Raw genomic sequence first — 22,220 nt, 5'->3', positions numbered from 1 at the left:
ATAGTGAAAAAAATAACTGTGGTCTCAGAAATAAAATTCTGCTCTAGACAGGTCTGTGTTGCCCACTGCATAGCACAGGAGTAATGTCTATGGCCTCTGGTATATATAAAGGCTATGCAAATGTAGACAACTTAAAAATACATTTGTTAATTACAGGATTTCCAAAACAATTTCAAAACAAATTTTTTAAAACGTTATAAATAAAGAGAAACACTGTATCGATGTCAATTGTCAGATTGTTTTTTATATTTTAAAACAATTTGTAGGTTACAGTGTCTCACTTTACAATAATGAATGACATCTACTGAGAATATCAAAACAAATTTATAGAAGTAATTTTAAAACTGTTGACAGCAAATATATATTTACTATGTTATATGGGTGCATTCTAATAATATTTCATAATATGTAGAGTCCACAGGGTTTAGGAAGATCTCAGAAGGCTTTACTGAAGAATTAGTACATGGTGAGTCCAACACAGTCATATGGGTATTCTTTTTTCCCCCAACTGGACAGAACACTTTGGTTTTTGTGTTTATTGGCGATGCTGGAGAAAGAGAAAGAAGCCAGTGAGTAACTTTTAAGTGCTCCTTACTTTGACCCTGCACTCACTAGTCACATAAAGAGTTGAGTAATATAGTTGGGCAAAACCACATGGGCAGATGGTTACTGAGCAAGTTTGATGACACCCCTGCTCTGAGCACAGCAGAGACCCTCATTCATAAGGAATGCTTAAGATGCAATCTTGTCTGACTCTAAGGGCCTGAACTCTTTTCCCAGGTCAACTTCTTACCAATATTCCAGATAAAAGCATAGATCCCATTGTGAATGGAGCACATAACTCAAAAGTAATGAAGCAAAATCTTAGAAAGTTGATACAGGAAATAAAGAAGTGCTTATCTATCACCTGGGAGAGGTGGGTGAAGAGATAGGAGACGCAAGTGAATTGGTCATATGAAATCCAGACCAAAACGAGACAAAGCACTTGTTCCTTGTGAGCTACAACAGTCTTGGAAACAAACTAGGAATACGTTGAATACCGTATTTGATTTGTATTTGTGTAGTATGTAACTTTAAATGGCACGTGCACATTCATTATTGCCCACGAGCTTCCCAATTGTGAGGCAGATGTGCAGATGAGGAAGCTGCATCTCAGGAAAGCAGGAGGCACACCCTTGGTCAGGCAGCCAGGAAGTGGAAGAACTTGAACTCAAACATACTCCATACTATTTCCTTCCAGGTCTCTCCTATATTTAATCATAAGAGAGATACGCAGAAATGGAGGAAAGATATAAACTCTCGAAGTGGTTGTTTGAGAACTTTATATATAAACTAACTCATATAAAAGAAATAACAACAACAACAAAAAACACTTTGGTGTAGAGCCGAGAAATCTGGATGGAGAAGGAGTTTTTATATACAGTGATTTCAAAGTTCAGTGAGCTAATGGAAATAAACAGATATTTTGGCTCTTACCAGATCGTTGTTTGCAAACAAACAAACATGCCAGTGACGGGCATATATCACAGAAAGAGAACATGATTGAGTATTAAAAAAATTAAAATACAATCTCATGCAATACTCATGTAAACAAAGCATTCTTTCACTGCTGAGCTTTGGTACAATTTTTTTTTTTAAAGTATGTGGGATGGAAAGGGAAGGGGAGCCCCCACAGTTACTGCCAGGCCCAGAAAATCCCATGCCATTTAAGGAGCAGAAATAAGAAAAATGAATCTCCATCATCCAAAAAGTGAGGAAGAAGACCTTCAAATTCTGCTGATGTTCAACAGAACATCATACTGATATTTTCACAATACATACCTGACTTCCATCCCAACTCAGAAATGGCAGATAATCTGAAAAAAATGAGAATGCCCCCAACCTGTCTATTTATTTTTGTATTTATTTGAAACAGGGTCTCACTCTGTTGCCCAGACGGGAGTGCAGTGGTGCAATCATGACTCACTGCAGTCTCAACCTCCCAGGCTCAAGTCCCACCCTCAGCCTTTGGTGTAGCTGGGACCAGAGGCACGCACCCCCATGCCCAGTTAATTTTTATTATTTGTAGAGACAAGGTTTCACTGTGTTGTCCAGGCTGGTCTCTAACTACTCCTGGGTTCCAGAGATCCTCCTGCTTTTGCCTCCCAAAGTGCTGGGATTATAGACGTGAGCCACTGTGCCCGGCTCCAAGCTGCCTTTTTAATGCAGAGACATTAATGTTCTTTTCTGGCTAAAATCTGAAAATCAAGGCCAATGTGACATCCAGGACAGAAAGAATACTCAGTAAAAGGAGCGAGGGAAGAGCTCAACAGGATTTGCAAATGATTGAGCATTTTCATTTGCTCTACAATATCCAACATATTAATCAGAAAGGTACTGAGAAATACAATGATCAATTGTGTTTTACAAAATGAAGCAACAAGAACACAGAGAACAAAGCAGTATAAGAGCATTACATTGCTGATGAAGGACTACTGATTTGGAATGAGGAAGAGGAGAAGCAGATGGTAAAGTAAGCAAAGCAGAAGAAAAAAAAAACCTGATGGGAAGGCATAGAGCTGAGTTAGAAAACAAATGCTGGAACAGATTACAGAAGAGGTTGCAATAGGTGGAAGACAGCTAGGTGATACCTTCAGTGGCACATGGGGCAAAATAGTCCAGACCTTACACAACAGGAGACGGTGGCATGGGCACAGAGGGTGCATTTGAAAAAAAGAAAATGGCATCTTTTTATTTTACCTCCAGAGGGTTTAACCCAGGTTTTCTTATAACTTGATAGTTAAGATACTGATAAGCTATGTTCATGACTAAAGGTTTGAAACGTATATTACTACTTGGTCACTTTGAGCCCCTGACTCCCTAATATGAAAAAAGACATCCATAAATAATGCTTTACATAAAAAGTTCATACATTGCTGATGAGAAGCATTAAAAGATCAAGAATATAAAGCTCCTCACACTCATTTTTATTCCTATTTTAAGAAGTGGGTGTTAAAAATGATGACTCAAACCAAGGCAGACAATTATTTGTTCTTATTTGTACATCGATTGCTCCAGTCCTAAATTTAGCACTGTCACTCTCCTTCTATCAACTAAATGTTTCATCTTTCTTCTAAAATATGATCACCCACTCTAAGACTTGGGAACGGTTTCATGAACAGAAAATGGTTAGCTGGACGCTGGATTAAGTTAACCACACCCAGGAGTAGAGGACTAAATATGAAATCCCCAAAGAATGTTCCCATATATCTCTGGAAATGCATGAAGCCCAAAGGAAGCACACCACATGCCAGGAAGCCAGGGACCTTGGAAGATATCACCCACCAGAGATGGCCCAGACTTACGGTGACTGGGAAACCTCATATCAGGAGTGCTTGATGACTCAGGCATGTTGTTTGCATGCTCAAATGCTGTGTTTCTTTTACTGCTAGGAGCCTGACCAGGAAGCATGAGGGAATTAAGAGGTCTAGAAAAGTGCCTTGATAACATCTGCAAGGATCTGCCCCCAGGAATCCCATGTCTCCTGAAAGCTTGGGAGCTATGAACTAGTTCTGAATAGAGAGGACAGGCCAGTAAATTTAGTGATGAGGACAAATAGCAACTGGAAAACAATGAAGTCAAGGTAGACAAGTTCAAATCATAAGGTGCTGGGTAGAGGCTGAATGAAGGAAGTGAAAACTGCTCCATGCTTTTCCCTGTCTTCTGGTACATTTGTGCATGAGGGAGCTGTCTAGGGGAAAGAAGAAATTCTGGAATGTGTTGCACAAAATCATGATCATTTCCAATGGAATCTGTAGGTGTCCCTCTCCTAAACTCATGCTTGGGGCTGGGAACACTGAAAGCCAAGTGGTCATGCATCAAGGAGAGGTCGCTTAGTGATGCAGCATTTCTTACAAGAGTAGAAGCACTTGTAAAGATGCATGAGTTCATGCTCTTCCTGCCGCAAGCTCTACATTAATCTCTAAGGCCTTCCTGAATTGCAGTAATGGACAACTCAGGGCTTATCACTTTGGAGATGTTGAGAGAAGACATACAAATGACCTTAGATCCTATCTCTTGAGTTGGGCTACATCCCTGGGAGTGAGATTGCCCTGGAGATCTCATTATGGTCCTCAAGGCTTCCTGAGGCTTCAGTTGGTCTTCTAAACCAAGTCTAATAGGGCAAGCTGGTCCATCTTTCTTCCATGGGTGATGCTCAAACAGGAGTCTTGATCTGGAATCACTAATTCCTGCAGGTGCTACTGCCATTAGCTTTGTAGAGGCTAGTTTTTCAGTTGTCTGAACACTTGCCATGGTCAGGAGCTGTGGGTCTGGCTTAGCTGAGGATTTCAACTTGGCATGGCTAGAAAACGGTTTAGCAGTAGAGGAAGGTGGTGCATCTCTGCCAGCCAAGAAGCATTTCAGCTGCTACTTAGCAGCATACTGATTTTGCTTAGCTGGAAGAATAGGTGGATTATTAAGGGGTCAATGCTGTACCTGGGAGTAGGATCACAAAATTGAATTACTGATCTAAGAGAAAGAGGCAGATGTTAGAGACATAGCTATGTAAATATGGATCATGTTTACAGATATAAGGGAAAGTGATAAAAAATTCTTCATCACAAATCAAAACAATTTTTTCCACACAGTTTAAGTTTTAAAAGAAAAAAGTTTTTTTCACAAAAAAGTACATGATCACTATAAAGGATTTAAACAATATGTAAAAGTACAAAGAAGTTTTTAAAAATCCATTTTTTTAACTTTCTCCTCCCATAAACCACTATCATTAACATTAGGACAACATTATATCAAACGTTTTCTGTATATATGTCAGATAGGTTAGACAAATACAAAGAATTATTTTCAGAAAAACAGGATCTCATGTAAGAAATCTGGTTCTAGTAATATTGTATTCTAGATAACTTGAAAAAAGTGTGAGTGATCAATATATAAAAATTCTGGGTAAAAATACAAAATAACCCCAAAACATCCTTTTAAATGACTAGCTACAATCACCATAAAATAAAGGAAATCACTAGATGCCAGAAATAATGATTGAACTGAAAACCAGCATGTTACGCACATGACCTCACACAGTGACTCCCAGGAAAGGTTGCTGATTTGGTTGGAGTTATTTTGTTTGTTTGCTTTACCTGCCTGGCTATCATCCTTTTTTCCCCTCCCATCCAAGCAGTTTTTATTAAAATAGCTCAACATAGCGCTAAGTTCCTGAAAATCCTTTCTTAGTCTAGTAGTTAAGCAAATGAAGGAAGTATGGGTAGAAGAAACACGAATGACCTCTGATCCTAAAAGTGAATACCACCACCACAAGTCTGAGGTTAACTGTGCATCTGCTGGTAGTATCATGGTGAACAAAGTTATGTTAGCGACAATGTTAATGATCAGTTAACAGGGTCCAGGCATGGACAGGAACTGATTCTTCCTAGAATTCTATAAATCCTTAATCACATTATTCAACAAAAAGGTCACTAAAAATCCTCATGCCACAAATTCAGTTGGATGAGTATCAGAAAAAAGGTTTTTTCTATCTTCTGTTTTTCCTATAAAAGTCCATTGCAACCACAAAGATACACCAAAAAACAAAACAAAACCCTACAAATGGAGGAAGGTATTTTGCCATTTCTCTACAGAAATAATGTTATGGTTCTTCCAAAAGCAAAACATGTGTCTTATGATGAATTGTTTTCCAACTTCGCAGCACTGGGTTAACTCTCCACTTCTATCAGACAAACTCATTAGAGTCAAAAGCCTGGCCAACAGGGTGAGGCTACACTTGCTTACTTACCTCCTTGGCCCATGCTGGCTTCTCACTAGGACTCATTCCTTCTTTGTAATGGTACAGTGGCTTCTTCTCCACAGGCCTCTGCTCCTGCCGCTGATGCTGAAGGGAAACTAAGTAGTCTCTTTCTTGCTTTAGTTGCCTCTGCAGTCTTTCTGCTTGTCTCTGTTCTTCCAGTTGTTTGCGCTTATATTCCTGTCCAGATCAGGAAAGAAGAGCAAAGAAAAGGCCAAATTATCACATAGAAATCATCAGCCAGTACCAGTTAAGTATGCAATGGAGGCAAAATAATGCTAAATAATGAAGGATCTTAATACTAACAGAATGACAGGAGGATGTCAGGATGTACCACAGAAATAAGCTACTGCCTTGTGTTAGTATCTACACAAGAATGTGTCATTTAATGAAAACGCTATTGCTTTAAAATGGCAATCCCTACCGAACCCCATCAATTACAAAATGACTTGTCCCTGATGAATTAATTACACGTGACAAAATGGCAATAATGAGGACATTTAAATGGTCAGCATACAACCCTTAGAAAAAGTCACCCACTTCCTGATCTAGTAATTAAACCACTCACACATGTACAATTAAGTACAAAACTAAATAAGCAGCCAAAAGATACTAACTAAATCATCTTTCATTTAATAAAACTTGGACCTACAAAGGCCATTAGCAAGCTTATGTACAGGCTAAAAAATATCAGAATGCCATTAAATAAAAAGTTCAGTTTAAAAAAATACACCAAAAAGCCCATCTGGAGAGCAGTGCTATAATAACAAAAAAAGTACTGTACTTCAAGTGGAAGCTGCATGAGCAAGGGACACAAAATGTTCCCATCATAAGGGTAAAGCTAATAGTCTGTAAATGAAATATGACTGTAGAGCTGGTGGGTTCTTATGGGAGAGGCGCATTTTGCTGTGATTGTATTGCAGCATGTTGCAAATGGCCTTAAAAATTACTCTGCAATAAACACAGTGGGTCTCAAAAGCAGTTTGTACTTATAATAAGGCTGGATTCATACTCAAGTTTTAGAAATAAATGGAGTTAATAAAGAATGCATAACAACTGTATTAAATGTATTAGGACTCAGCAAAATCAATCAGAAAATGTATTAATTTTCTATGAGGTTTTTGAGGTCCCTGAGGCTTGGAAGATCCCCTCTTCTGCACTGGCATGTTAGGACACACACACACACAGACACACACACACACACACACACTTGCAAGATGAACACAGAGCAGGTCAGCTGGCTCTTGGCTTTCCCATTACCAGAAGTAGAGCTTGTTCATGCAGTAGCTGCTGCTGCAAGATCTCTAACTGTCTCTGCTCCTCCTCTAACTGTCGCCTGATGTATTCCTGGAGAGGTAGGCAGCAGAGAATTCAGAGGAACAGAAAGAGAAATGAACCAGTAATTTCAAAGGTGACAAGAACCGCTAAGTAAAGTATAGAAGGAAGGAGGGGAAAAATACCCAAATACCTCCTTACAAAGCAGGAAGAGTATGTCACGTGGAAGCAAATGCATTTCAGCATAATGAAAAGCACAAGCCCCTCTACTTGTAACAGCTGACTGAGATGGCTCAGCATTTTACTGCTACTACTTGGTTTTAAGAAGCCCAGCTACATGTTAAAGCTTTTCATTCCAGGGTCCTCTCTTTATGGACTACCTGGAATTAACAGTGCTATAAAGTTCACAGGCTCCTGTGCAAGCAGCAGGGATAAGACAATTGTTGAATGCCATTGTACACTGTCTCTGTAATGGAACCATCCTGCCGAGTTTCACTGTGCTGTCAGAATGTGATTCTAGCAGAGACAGGCCTGCAGCAATGACTCAAAGTCATAAAGACCAGAGATGGCATGAGTAGAAAAGCTCTTCTGAAGCAGTGAAAGAGTGGGACTTGGCTGATTTTTCATGCTTCAGTGCTACCTTCGAATCAGATACCAAGGGTTGGGAGAATCGGAAGATCCGGGTATGTCAGGAAACTCTGGGTAGGAAGCAAGGCTGAATGAGTGGGCAATGCCAGGGCTGTGCATTTGGCTTCTTGAATAGGTGAGCATAATTGCTTGAGGAAGAGTAAAAACCCACGTAAACTGAGCATTCCTCAGAAAAGGTGACCCACGCCCCAGAGACGACTGGTGCTGGGGTTCCCAGGGGGCCATCACTGGGGCTCCTGGTCCCAGCTGTACCTGTTCATGCTCTGCACGCCTCCTCTCCTCTTCCCGGCGCATCTGCTCCTCATAGTGCCGGCGCTGCTCCCTCTCCTGCTGCTTCCGCAGCTCCTTCTCTCGCCTTTGTTGCTGTGGGGCAACAAGCAGACAACCATGAAGGCAACAGGCCCTCGTGGGGGTGTCAGGGAGCCAGCAGGAAAAGCTGTTGAACCCCAGACACAAACTTTTAATGAGAGATGCCTAAATGCTCCAAGGCTCTTCTCTTCTGGGCTGTTGGGGGGTACACTGGCAGGGAGTGGGTGAGACAGAGATTCAGTGTCATGCTAACATCCTGCCATTTACCATGTAAGTGGACTCTCACCAAGAAGTTCCTGTTAAGTGTGTTCTCCCACGGCTGGTGAGGGTTTTCAAGTCAGGGGTAGAAAACACCAATGCAAACAGGTTATTTATTACATATCATCAAGCTGTTTATCAAATTACTTCACACTGCTTAAGTCATTCAATCTTTTAACACCATGTAACACAAAAATTTCAGAGTATATAAAAATCAGAGAGGTGAAGTGACATATTCAAAGGCATACAGAATGGATGGCAGAGGATGCAACAGGATTTACTAACTCCCACCTAGTCGGCTACCTTTTCTCATATATCATGCTGCCTGTCTGTGTTTTCTGGAGTATTCATTATTAAGTGTCAATTTCAAGTTCTTGCTTGAATAAGACCCTTATGCTTGGGAGCCATCATCATCATCATCACCTCATACAATTACCATACCTCCAACAGTGGACAGTGTGATAAACAGCTTACATGCTTAATTTCATTTCATCTTCACAAAAATAAGTAGATGTCATTATTATTCCCATTTGATCTGAGAAAACTGAGGTATGGAGATATTGAGTAATGGTTCAAGGTCACACCCAGTAAGTGATGGAGCTTGATTTCAAAGCCAGACAATGTGAGTCCAGCATCCGAGCTCAATCATTACAGAGAAGCCAGATGAGTGATAGGAAGATTACAAAGTATCTGGCTCTTCATTATACTCTCAGGAAAGGAGAACATTTTAGAAGTCAGAACTAGGCCAAGCAGTTACAGGAGCCATTGGTTCTCAAGTAGGGGCAGTGCCATTACCTCTCGCTGAAGCATTTGCAACTATCTAAGGGCATGTGAGGAGTATTTTTGCTGGTTCCGATGACTGAGGAGCATGATTGGCATTTAGCATGAGAGGCTAATGATGCCAAACATCCTGCAATGCACAGGACTGTCACATATTACCAAGTGTTTTCTCATACATCCTGGCATTAGTGTGCCTTTTGAGAGAGGCGGCTGGCCCTTTGTGTCGGATCCTTTACTGGCTTTGGGATTTCTTTTTCCTCATATATGAAGTTCAGAGGGGACATACCAGGGGGCCCATTCCCTTGTAACATTCTCAATACGATTTCACTGCATGGCTCAGGAAACATGAGGTACCTACCCAGAGGAGAGTAAATTGTGACTGTCTCACACTGATAAGTTAGCTCTACACAACCAGGGAGATAGTTTTGTACACAAGTTTTGTGTCTCTGCCCCAGCTAAACCAACTACAGAGATTCAAAATGCCAAAGAAGCCCATGCGGAAGCCCTCCCGATGGAGCTCCTGCAGCAATCCTCTGGACCTTCTGTCTTCCAATAACCTCTGGGTCTTGGGAGATAAGCTGCATCTCTTAAGACTCAGTTTCTGTCACTTCCAGATCAACAGTGATTTGTCCATCTTAGATTGCAGGCGAAGGAGAGCTATTGGAGGACTTCATGCAGCCAAATGACTTGATCAGACTTGCATTTTCAAAAGGCCTTCCCATCAGCCATGGAAAGGGGCAACACTAGAAACTGAAAAGCAGTGCAAGGCCATTCTGTGGATCTAGGCATAAAATGATAGGGCATCGATGATTTCAGCAAAGGCGGGATGAGAGTCCATGTTTGTAATCACTGCTGAGGATAGAGACACAGCCAAGAGGAAGAAAGACTAACAACTATACAGGTTTCTGGTCATTCTAATAGGACTTCAGTGGACACCAATTTAGAAGCAGCAATTAGAATTAGGCCACAATAAAATAGGCAGGATTTGGTGACGATAGGTTTGTAAGAGGGCAGGTGAAGTTCCGGGCCAAGGGGAAACTGGACGATGGGATAGAGAAGAGCAGGAAAAGCAGGAGTGGGGTGGGTACCAGCATGAGGCAAATCCCAGACATGTGAGTATTTGTTTTACAGAAAAATAATATAGGAAGATGCGAGTAGAAAACATCAGCATAGACACGGACTGAATAATTTGGATTACAGACCCAAAACAGAGACATTTCCAATACTCAACCAAAGTGAATCAGTGCCAGCACAGAGAATAAAATAATTATGTGTACAGATCTGGATCCTGGCAGGAAATAGCCCTAATTTAGCTAACATTTCAAGTTTCTTACTCCAACCATCCGTCTCTTTCTTAAGGAAAGGAAAATAATCAAGCCCTTTGAAGAGTTAGCTGATTTTTATGTGAAAGATTTATACATTTTGAACCCCTTTGCCAGGAATCAATACTGGTTTATAATTACATGCCACTCAGGTTCCCGTGCAAGGTGTATACAGTATTGATTGCAACTCAAGAGTGTCTGGGCTTCCCAAGTACTCTGTAGTTTCTGCGAAAGACACTCAAAAGTAACTAATAATTAATAATGATCTCACTCGGATCAGCCGCCGCTAACACATGGAGGCATCTGCCAGGGCTTCGGTTCCTATGGTGAGGTTGGAAAAATAAATCACTTTCCCAGCCTTCTGAGGGCACCCTGCCAATTTCCAGCTGTTGTGTCTCAATGTTAATGCCATTCCTGAAAAAATGTTTGCTTTCTCTCCTCCTGTGCATGGGGCTGTTTGAGGGAGGGGATATATAAAAACATATCAATGCAAGACCAAGTCCCTGGCCTCAGGCAGACACCTTTACAAAGCTTTGATGACTCTTGCTAGAAGCAGCTCTCTGAGGGCAAGGCCAGTGCCTGATTTCTGCTGTACCCCAACCCCTCACATGGGGGCCTGGCACCTGGCGGGTGCACCTAAGAGTTTGTTGAGCTGAACAGAGTAAGAAACTTGAGGAAAAGACAACACAGTATCCTCTTAAATTTCTTTGTAGAATTTTCCCTCCTATCAATACTGATGGCATGGCTATCTTTCCATACCTCATAGTATGGTTATTTGAGTATATCTTACCAACTTTGCAATCTAGATTGAAAGCTGTTTGTGGGCAAGATCTCTGTTCCACTTATTTTTATCTCCCATTGTTTCCATATCAGGCCAGCCACCAATGATATTTGTTGTGAATACTGCAAATTGGATAAGTAATAGAAAAGCGAAAGCCCTGCAGAGCTTTGTACCAGACCTTTGCTCTTTGATGCCCTTCTTAAGTAGCTCTTATTGGCTGGAACATTCTTTTATGTTGAGCACAGAAATAACTGGAGAATGTTCTTCTAAAAAGAGTCACCTATAGTTGGCACTGGCATGTACCTGTTTGCCATCTTAGAGAAAGGCGTGAAAAATAAGGGAATAAGAGTCTAAGCTGGAAAAAAAGGGAAAGGGGAGTATCAAATAGCATTCCTAGATCTTATTCAAATTATGCATAATGAAGATAGTGGTCCTGCTATCAGAAAAGAATGGCTTAAACCAACTACTCTGAAACTGTTGGCAGGTTCTCCACCTATATTGAACTGCCTAGAAGTATATTTTCATCCATGTCTTCTTGTAGGCATTGCCAAAAGTTATATTCCTTAAAATTGGACATTCATTGGCTTCTTATAAGTTTCTTAATTTTGTTTCCTGGTGGGGAGATCATGGATAGAACCTACTGTTAAAGTTTTCCAGGCCCTAACAATTGTTGCCTTACTCTATGGAGTAGATAATCAGGGACTTCATGTCCCTTTTGTCTTCTGTTGGTGTTCACCAAGGATAATTTCTTTCTGGGACAATTCTTTTTTATTTTTATTTTAAAATATTTATAATTTCTAATTTTAAATATTAGAGAAAGGCATGAAATATTTAAAATTTCTTTTAAATATTTATGATTGACATGTAATAATTGGACATATTTATGGGGTACAATGTGATGTTTAGATACATGTATAAATTATGTAATGATCACGTCAGCATAATTAGCATATCTACCATCTTAAACACTTATCATTTCTTTGTGATGAAAGTATTCAAAAACTTTTTATAGCTATTTTGAAATATGTAATACATTGTGAATTCTAGTCATCTTCTTATGCAACAGAACACCAGCACTTATTCCTCTCGTCTATAGCTTTGCAGCCATTGACGGGTCTCTCACTACTGCCCCCTGCCAATCCTCTGGTAACCACTATTTTACTCTCTCCTTCTATGAGAGCGACATCTGAGATTCCACCAGTGAGTGAGATCATATGGTATTTGTCTTTCTGTGTCTGGCATATTTCACTTAATATAATGTCCTCCAGATTCATCTACATTGCTGCAAACAACAGAATCTCACTCTTTTTTATGGATGAATAGTACTTCATTGTATATAAGTACCACATTTTCTTTATTCACGCATCCACTGATTGACACTTGGGTTCATTCCATATCTTGTCTATTGTGAATAGTGCTGCGATAAACAAAGCAGCACAGCTATCTTTTGAACACACAGACTTCCCTTCCTCTGACTATACAGTCAGTGGTGGGATTGCTCTATCTGGGGATCTACTGGGGGCAGTTTTGATCTTCCCTGTGAACTCTCCCCTCAGGCCACCTCTAGGTAGAGGCTGTGTGGATGCACTTTCAAGCATGTGAATTTGTTAGTTAATTTTAATGAGGGAATAGTAATTTTGTCCCCCCTGTTCAGGGGGCCCTTGAAGGTAATACATGTGTCCCAAATTGGCTATGTAGAATTTTCACTGTTTAAATTCTTTGCAGAGAATATCACCTCAACCCTTAAATTCTGAATTGTTATTAGAGGTCTAGTTGTAAGAAATAATCCTCATGCATGTTCCTCACAAGAGCTGTGGAGTCAAGTCTTACTTTTTTTTTTTTTTTCTTTAAATGCTCTTCCTAGATTACGTTAGATAAGCAGAAAAGTCTGCACTATAGTAGGGTGTTCTAGCTCTCACAGAAGTGACTTTGGTGAATTGCAATGCCATAAAATTGCATTTTATGATGTCTTCAAAATAGCTGAATAAAGCTAACCACTGCATTTATGCCGGGAATATTGCCTCAGACATTATTCATTGCACTACTTACTAGGCAAGTGTAGTTTTCAGTGTGATCTCAGAAAGCTTGCCTGAGTAACTGATTTATCTGATGGACAACATGAATCTCAACCACTTCACATTTGTCTCTTTTCTCGAGTGTCAGGCCTCAGAGCAGATTAGTGACTGCCCTGGGCAACAGCGCTGATGCCATGTTGTGCAGGCATTCTGTGCACTGACCCCGCTCCTGCCTGCATCTTCTTTCTCTCTTCTACTTTATATTCCCTTCTACTTTGTCTCCTTGTTTATTTTACTTTTAATTAAAAGTATTAATCTCTTTAAGCCACCTTAAGTCCCCTTGTGGAATGAGGAAAAGTCATGAAGAAGAGTATAAGCCAAAAAAATGAGAAACAAACCCTGGCCCTGGTCCACCTTTTATATACATCACATTTCCCATTATATGGACTCAAGTGATATCCACATCTGAGAATTAATATCCTATAGCCGCAATGCAACGTGTCATTGGGAGAGAGGAGTAGGCAAGAGAGGCAACGGGGAAATAATAAAATGGTTTGGAAACACTGAGACTAGATTCTGGTCCTGCACTGCCACCGATACGAACACTGAAGACCACATATATATATAGCAGCGCTCTGTAAATATGTGTTTGATGGCCGGGTGTGGTGGCGCACACCTGTAATTCCAGCACTTTGGGAGGCCAAGATGGGTGGATCACCTGAGGTCAGGAGTTCGAGACCAGCCTGACCAACATGGTGAAACCACATCTGTACTAAAAATACAAAAATTAGCTGGGTGTAATGGTGCATGCCTGTAATCCCAGCTACTCGGGAGGCTGAGGCAGGAGAATTGCTTGAACCCGGGAGGTGGAGGTTGCAGTGAGCCAAGATCGTGCCACTATATGAGATCATGCCTGGGTGACAGAGTGAGACTTCATCTCAAAAAAAAAAAAAAAAAAAGTGATGAATGAATGAATGTTGTTTGACCTTGAGTAAGTCACCTTCAGCTAAACTTTCAATGAGGGGGGAGATTAAGTAATCTTGCAAATCTGTTCGTTCTAAGAATCTGAGCAAGATTATGTTACATTGCAAAGCAAAAATCTAACCATTCAGAGTGAAACGAAGCAGAATTCTTATTTGCCCTTGGAGAGCTCCTGTTGCTTTTCATCTTGGGTGACCTCCTGAAAGTGGTGAGACGAAACCCCACTGTGACAGTGGAAGACCCGAGCTGGCCTCCAGAGGACAGGAAAACGGCTGGTGCAAGATCAAGTCAGGCTCCTTGGGAAGTACCTCAAACCATCCCCTCCACCCAGGGGCTCTCTGTTCAAAGACACTCAGAATGAAAGGACCCAGTGTGGTCTTTTGAATTGACTGCACATCACATATGCCCCCTCACTTTAAATAGGACTGTTCTGTATAAGCTTCATGGAGCTACACTTGTGATGAGAGGTATTCCAGCTTCTGGGCATTCCGTTTTCTCATTTAACATATCCTAAAATTTTAGTTTTGGAAAGATCATTGCAAACCAATGACTATAGGTAAGGGCATGATTCCTTGTGACTAAAACTGGGGTTCCAAACCTTTTTTTATGTAAGGACACAAGAGTGATGGGGAAGCAGTCTGGCACCTCTGAATTCACTATATGACAATGAAATAAAAAGAATGCTAACTCTGAATAATAATGAAGAACACTTACATCGTGCATCCTATGATGCCAAGCACTGCACTCATATTAACTCATTTAATTCCCCCCAAAACCCTTTGAGGCAGGTAATACTGTCATCACCCCCATTTGACAGATAAGGAAACTGAGGCACGTCCAGGCCAATGTCTTGCCCAAGTTCACTCGGTTGGTAAGTGCAAGGCCAGGACTTATACTCTGTGCCTGGCTCTTGCCATGCTGCCTCGTTTTGGTCCACAAGAAGCAGGTTGACACATCGTATATACAAAGTAAAAGACACTGTCCAATGCTTTTTAAAGCTGCCATTTTCCCCTCTTTCTGTCTTTACTTGTTACCTACCTTTTCTTCACAGAAATAGTAATCAGAGAACATTGAGAAAGCTAGACAGGCTGGATATAACTCATTCCTTTCTTTCTATACCTACTTTATACCATGAGAGAGAAACTATCCAACCTACCCTTTGAGAGCTTTCCTAAAAATTAACTGCCTAAATGAAGGCTTTTCTTTGTGCTCACAGACCAACGTTTCGTAAGCAGACAGCCCCATGGCTAAGCACTATCAAGCACATGTGTGCAAGCTGGTCTTTACGGACACAGAAAGAGGCATGACAGTTCTAAACAGACTGAGCTTCACGGAGACTTGCGGAAGAATTTTCATCCTGCTTCTTCTATGGATGCTAGTCAATGTGATTATTCACAAGCTCCACAGTGTCTCTGAGTCTCAGTTTCTCCAGAGAGAACCACCACATGGGATTTCCCGGGTGTCATACAGAGGAGCAAGAATGGCTTGATGGACACCCCTAGTACCTATGATTCTGAATGTTAGTGTGAAAGTCAAATGCAGATGAAACCCCCAAATTCCTACTGTCATCATTCTGAAGACTTAGTATGAGACCCTCAGATTGAGTCCTATGAAGACAAGCCAGTCAGTTTATTAACACAGTGTTTACAGAGCGGGCCACACCAGTACTCCCGAGATGATACTAAAGATGCTAACTTATATGTAGAAAGGTTGCAGGAACTGGGAGCATTTGTAGAAAAACATTATTAGTGTCTTCACACATTTCTGGAGCAGATATGCAGGGAATTTCAGTTTTATTTGGCACAACCTGTAATAAGGCAAGGATATCACAAGAACTTGAATCGATGAAACGATAAATTTTCCAACATTAGGAGTTGTTCAAAAATAGAATGTGCTGCCTCAAGCTCACAGACATACAAGGTAAGATTATATGTTAAACAGGTTAGATAACCCTGTTTGAAGAATATTGCAAAAGGAATTCTTGCTTTGAGAGAAGAATTGGCTGAGATCACTTTTGAGGTTCCTAATATTCCCCAGCCTCCATGATTCTATAAAACCACTCACTAAAGAAAACAAGTGTCGAAATAAAAGCAATTCAACTTAAATGTCATGTGAAATAAGATTTCATGTGAAACTATTTTGTTATCATAGTTCTATGGTTAGGAATAACTAAGAAGACTGTGAACACACAAAACATACAGACTAGATGTAATAAAGGTGGTTCTGTGAAGACCCTAGACAACGGAAGGTAGGTCTGTGTGATGTCAGTTGCGTGCAGGCACTAAAAAGCCATCCCTACCTTCCATGCAAGGTACTCTAGATACACCAAGGATCAGCAACTGCCTAACTCCGGGTTTTTTTTTTCAGTATGAAATGCTGTTAAGTATAAAACACTAGCGTACTCTACCTTCTTATGTCTTAAAAGCATAGGCAGGAGCTTGGGCAAAAGGACTCCAGATTTCAGTATCATTTTACACTATAAGATAGGGACGTCAGCCCAACTTCCGCACTGTGGCAGGAAACCCCTCCCATCACAGGATCCAGGTGACAAAGCGGACAAAGTCAGAACTCCTATGGCACAACACATAAGTTAGAACAAGAAGCCCTTTGGGGATCCACTGGGAGGTAGGGTTCCTTATATCCATGCAGATGACATAGCTCCCTGAAACACAAGTGTGATTACACGTGCATGCGATTACTGACCATTATCCAAAGCCCATGGGCACACTCTGTCCTGGACAATAAGCATCTGATTTGCCAGGCTGGTTCCCAGCTGTTTCATAATTTCTGTTCAGTTATTGAAATAACAGAGCAAAAGCCCAGCTAGAAAGTGTTCAGTCTTGTGTTGATGCTAATGACATCCAGGAATAAAAAGCTGTGCTGCCTCCAACTAGCCAGCCACTGCTCACAGGACACACTGGGACACCTGTGGTTAAAGATTAAGTGAATTAAAGACCACTTCTCGGGAGTGCTGATGTGTTAACACTCCAGGCTCTGAGATGGGAGAATTATTCTTGCTCACAGTGCTTTCCTCTGGCTTGGGGCCTGGGAGTGTGGTCCAGTGGGTAGAAAGGCTGCACTGGTAAAAAGCCACACCATCTTCCTGTCTCCTGCTTTTGCCCACTGCACTTGCTCAGGCTGCAGTCAGCTTCAAGCCCTCACCCTGGAAAGAGATGACCCAGGGCAGCAATAACAAAGCAGCTAATGAGAAGCAAGATTCTTCCCTTCACATGTAACACTCTCCTTGAACTTCCTCAGGTGTTTACTCAGTTGCCAGACACTGTTCTAAGTGGTTTGTATGTATTACATTCCATTTTGTAAGTGGCCAAACTGAGGCATAGAGAAGTCATGTCTTGCTCAAAATTACAAAGGCAGTAAGTGGCAGAGCTGAGATTCAAACCCTGGCAATGTCTTACTGAACTGCCACGTTCTCACCTTTTTGGTGAAAGGGTCACTCGTAAGGTATTATTTCCCTGATGCAAGCTTGTTATTCACTCAGCACAAGATCTCTGTTTCCTATGAACCTTATTTAGATATTGTTAGGAAATGAAATTTCATGCAGCCACTTGGTGGCAATGATGGGATCATAATTATACGGTGTTGGAAATGACGGCAAGAAATTCTGATAAGATAATCCATCAGAAGGCAGTTTCTCCAGGGGAAGGTCCTCTAGGTTTTACTGGGAAAAGGAGGCTTCCCAAGGTGGCAGTTGACCCTACTAAACAAGACATCCACAAAAGGATGAAGAATGGGCTGCCTCCTTGTCCTGACAAGGCCAGGACTGCAGGCTAAGTCACCAGCAGATAGACTGCCCAGTAAGACATAATGAAAATGTGCTCTGGAAAAACGCCTTCAAAGGGGATGAAAAAGTCAAGGTTTTACACTAAACAGGGAAGGTACATTAAGCAGTTAAGGAAGACAGGGAATAGGGAAATGCTATCTATAGAGAGCACCATTAAAATGAAAAAATTAACAGCACTATACTTTGAAATCATCAGTTCCAAACTAACAATAAAATATTCTCCCAAGAATATCAATCCAGTTTTTGTGTTAGGCATTGTGCCAAGTCCTCTGTATTTATGGTTTCATTTACTTCTCAACAATCCTGAAAAGTAAATATTTTTTTTTACCAAATGTGCATATAAGGAAACTGAGGTTCAGAGAGGTTAAGTAATTTGCCCAAGACCACACAGCTAGGATTAAACCTTGGCCTTGGCCTGTAAAGATGGTGTATTTTACCTCTACATGAACCTAAAGCTGGCCATCTAAGAACTATTAGACATTTATTGCTCTTAATGATAGAACTGAATTCTTCCTAGTATTATAACAAATATTCTTCCCAAAGCATGGAAAGAAGCTTATCTATTTACATTTATTTTAATAAATCCAAAAACGTTTGACTGCAGCACAGAAAGAAGTTCAAACTTTGGAAATTTGTTTCCCTGACTTTGGTCAAAGGCACCTACAACACTAGCAGGAACAACTCGTATTTCTTGAGGGCTCACTGTGTGTTAGTGATGTCGGCAGGCTTTCTATGAATTAACTCATTTAATTTTCACAACAGCCCTGTGAGGTAAATGCTATTGTTATTTCTTGCTTTACAGATGAGGAAACTGTAAAACAGGAAAGTTAAAGAACTGACTCCGGTCACACGTCTAATAAGGAAGAAAGCTGGGATTTGACCCCTGGCAGTCTTAGGTTCTAGACTCCATGCTGTTAACCAAAATACAACTTCATGCTCAACAGAATTTTACGAAATGCTCTGCTGTCCCAGGACTTCCAGAGCATCAATATGCTGTCCTGCACTGTGATTCTTAAAGAAACTTGGCAGCTTCCCCACTACCTCACCACTCTTTTGTGGGTGGGGGCTGTCTAGGAGCATTTGGAAGAAGCTACTAAGGTTCCAAAGAACAACCGTCCACACCAGGGCTTCTCTGGGTTTGGGCTTCAGCTTGCACAGCTGAGTTGCTGTGAGACTGGCTTGGTTACCCTAAGAGAAGAGTGAATGGTGACCAGACACGGTGGTTCACGCCTGTAATCCCAGCAGTCTGCAAGACTGAGGCAGGCAGATCAATTGAGGCCAGGAGTTTGAGACCAGCCTGGCTAATATGGCAAAACCCCATCTCTACTAAAAACACAAAGACTAGCTGGGCGTGGTGGAGCATGCCTATAATCCCAGCTACTCAGATGGCTGAGGCATAATGATTGCTTGAATCTGGGAGGCAGAGGTTGCAGTGAGCTGAGATGATCATGCCACTGCACTCCAGCCTGGGCGACAGAGTAGACTCCATCTCAAAAAATAAATTAATTAATTAATTAAAGAGAAAAAAGGAAAAATGTATGGTAACAGAGAATGTGAACAAAAAGCTGACAGCAAATGGATGAGCATGGAATTATGAAAAGTTCCAACACAAGCATAAGGTGGGTCTCATTAAAAGTATTGAAGCTGAATTTGAAAAGTCCTCAAAAGTGAGGTCTGTCCAGCTTTTGGCAATCAATAAAGTTCTTTTATATCCATTTTTCTGGTTAATCCTCAGGACGACTTTGGTGGTGGGAACAAGCTTTGCTACTGACCTCATCTGTAGAGCTCAGGAAGTGGAGGTGCAGGGAGAATAAGAACTGCCAGGGCACGCACGTAGTAGTAGTAGTACATGGTGGCCCTCAAAAATGGATGTTTTTCCACTCCAAGTGCAGATCTACTGACTTCCTGGGCAGGTTGCTTCCCTTCCCAGAAACAGACAGGAAATGAAAGCATTTCTAGGGAGTACTACACAAAAACTATGTTTTCAATATCCTCTTTGTCATTTGAAACCAAAAGATGCTACTGTCTTCCTGACCTCTGAGCAGCATTCTGCAGAGTTGGCCCCTTTAGCTCCATCCTTATGCTTGAATACTAAATCTTTGCTTCTATAGCATCAAACTCTCCAGGCGTTCTTTCCACTTCCCTTATCAAATTTCTCTGCTGTCTCTTCCTTGCCTGTTCTAAGTTCTTAGAGCTCAGGCCCACACTCTCTTCTCATGTGTACTTTTATTACCACAAACCAATAATTCCTATTTTTCTTATCTTTGGCCCCTCTTCTATGGCCATCTCTACATAATCCAACAGCATGGATTGGACTACTATTACTGTTGGCTGCTCTTCCTCATTCCTGATGTCTAATCAACTTGCACATCCTGCATGGTCCACAGGCTACATTTGTCTCAAACATGTCCACTTTTCTCAATCCCCACTCTACCATCATCTGTCCAAAGCATCATACTCTCTGGCCTGGACTAACTTGTCTCTTCCACTTACTCTTGCTTCTTTCCAGCACTTACCCTGCAGCAGCCAAAGTTTCATTTGAAAAAGGCAGATCTTACTCTATTCCCTTAGTGAAGACACATCAATAGTTTCCCACTCTTCTTAGAATAAAATTCAAAGTGATCAACATGGTCTACAAAGCCCTGCATGACTGTGCCATGGCTTCCCTGCCTGGTGTCTCTCCATGCCTCACTCCCTCCTCTAGCAGGACTCCGACGGACTCCGACCAAGCCAGGTGAGCCTCCCACCCTGTGGCATGCTCTTTTAGCATGCCACTCTCCTCCACCACGGCAGTCATTGCTGTGATGATAAATGACTACTTGGCTGATTATTTGCTTCGTGACTGTTTCCCTCACAGATCTAATCGTCACAATGGGAGCTTGTATTTCTAGTGTCTAGCATGGTGCCCACACAACAGAGGTGTTCACTGAATATTTGTCAAATGACCACCTACAGACCTCGGGAAAAGGTTTTCATTCAACCTCACGCTTAAAAACAACAACAACAATTGAGTCTAACATCCTTGAAAGCCTCAGTCACGATAAAAAGTTAGAGGCTTAGAGAGAGTTTACATTTTTAGGCTGCCAGGTTCTTACTTTGTACATTAATGCTCCATGATTACTGGCCAATAAGATACAGGTGATACCTCTTCAAAAAAAAAAAAAAAAAATTCATGGGATGGAGCCAAAGTGTATATTTTTTGGCCAGATAGAACTGGTTATTTTTATAACCGGACAATGTTAGGATGGTCTCGAAGGGTACTACATGAGAATGTTGGTGTCCTGAAAAGTCTCGAAAGAATAAAACGTACTACCAGGGAGCAGGTGCTTCTGAGGTCTATTTGATTCATTCCTGTGACTTAAAGGCATGCTCCCCAAAATGAAGGCATAGAATGCTCTCAGCATTTTGAAACATATGTATAAATCACTAATATCATTTCAAAACTCGAGTAGAATCAAACATCACCACAGACTTGCTCAAGATTATAAAAGTAGAAGCCTTGTCCCCTGAAGGTTCCCATTCTTGGATCCTAACTCCATGATACAGAATAAAACAAGTTGTATTTTGTTCATGCCAAGTAATAGAAATTTTTATTGAGCTGAGTAAAACTAGAAGAGGTCCTCCTTGTACTTTTTCTCACCATTGATGGACTCGTTCACTTTAGCTGGGTTTCATCAAGTTCCTGGAGCCTTGTTATAGGTTGTACTTCAACACTGGTCAAAAGCTGAGTCTTCTCTACACCATTTAATTGGCCTGAAGCCACATCCTTTTCATAAAGCTGATCAACGACCACATTCAGTGTATATTCAAAGTCCTTCTAAGAATATACAGACACTGATTTAGAGAGCTTAGCCAAATCCACATGGTTACTCATAGATAGTAAAGGACGTGCAGGGCTTCCTTAGGAAACCTCTGGTGGGAGGTGACATTTGAGATCACCAAATCCAAAAGCTATAACATACATAGTCATGTGTGACCAAAGGAGTAGCTAAGTGGGAATGCTTTTCCTACAAAAGGAAAAATGACTCACAATGAAGCTAAATTCTCAAGCTGAACTATGGGTTTTAACAGTTTCTATGTGACAATGTAGTCCAAGTTCCTACTCAGGACACCAGAAACACGACTGATCACCAAAGACCAGGGAAGCAGACATAGAAGGGGACATGGCAGGAGCAGGACACGACAGAAGAGTTCCTGGTGGGAGAGAATGTCATGACCTAGGGGTTCAGAATTTACAGCTGTCTGAGTACTTAGT

The 22,220-nt window shown here is 41.2% G+C and overlaps 1 protein-coding gene across 10 annotated transcripts in view; it reads right to left on the bottom strand.

Annotated features, from left to right (window-relative positions):
- TNIK (TRAF2 and NCK interacting kinase) overlaps positions 1 to 22,220 on the bottom strand; it is a 396,690-nt gene that overhangs the window by 71,046 nt on the left and 303,424 nt on the right. For 8 of the 10 annotated variants that reach the window (XM_021933792.2, XM_009201370.4, XM_021933794.2 and 5 more), the window contains 3 exons: positions 7,970 to 8,080; positions 7,055 to 7,141; positions 5,786 to 5,974 (listed from right to left, as the gene is read on the bottom strand). In XM_021933792.2, the coding sequence (XP_021789484.1) occupies positions 5,786 to 5,974; positions 7,055 to 7,141; positions 7,970 to 8,080 (387 nt within the window). The remainder of the gene's footprint in view (positions 1 to 5,785; positions 5,975 to 7,054; positions 7,142 to 7,969; positions 8,081 to 22,220) is intronic. The other 2 variants (XM_003894835.5, XM_003894836.5) reach the window with 1 other exon arrangement.

The sequence above is a fragment of the Papio anubis genome, chromosome 2 (genome assembly GCF_008728515.1).
Source record: "Papio anubis isolate 15944 chromosome 2, Panubis1.0, whole genome shotgun sequence".
Lineage (NCBI taxonomy): Eukaryota > Metazoa > Chordata > Mammalia > Primates > Cercopithecidae > Papio > Papio anubis.
Note: the sequence above shows the minus strand (reverse complement) of the source record. Positions and strands in the feature narration are given on the sequence as shown.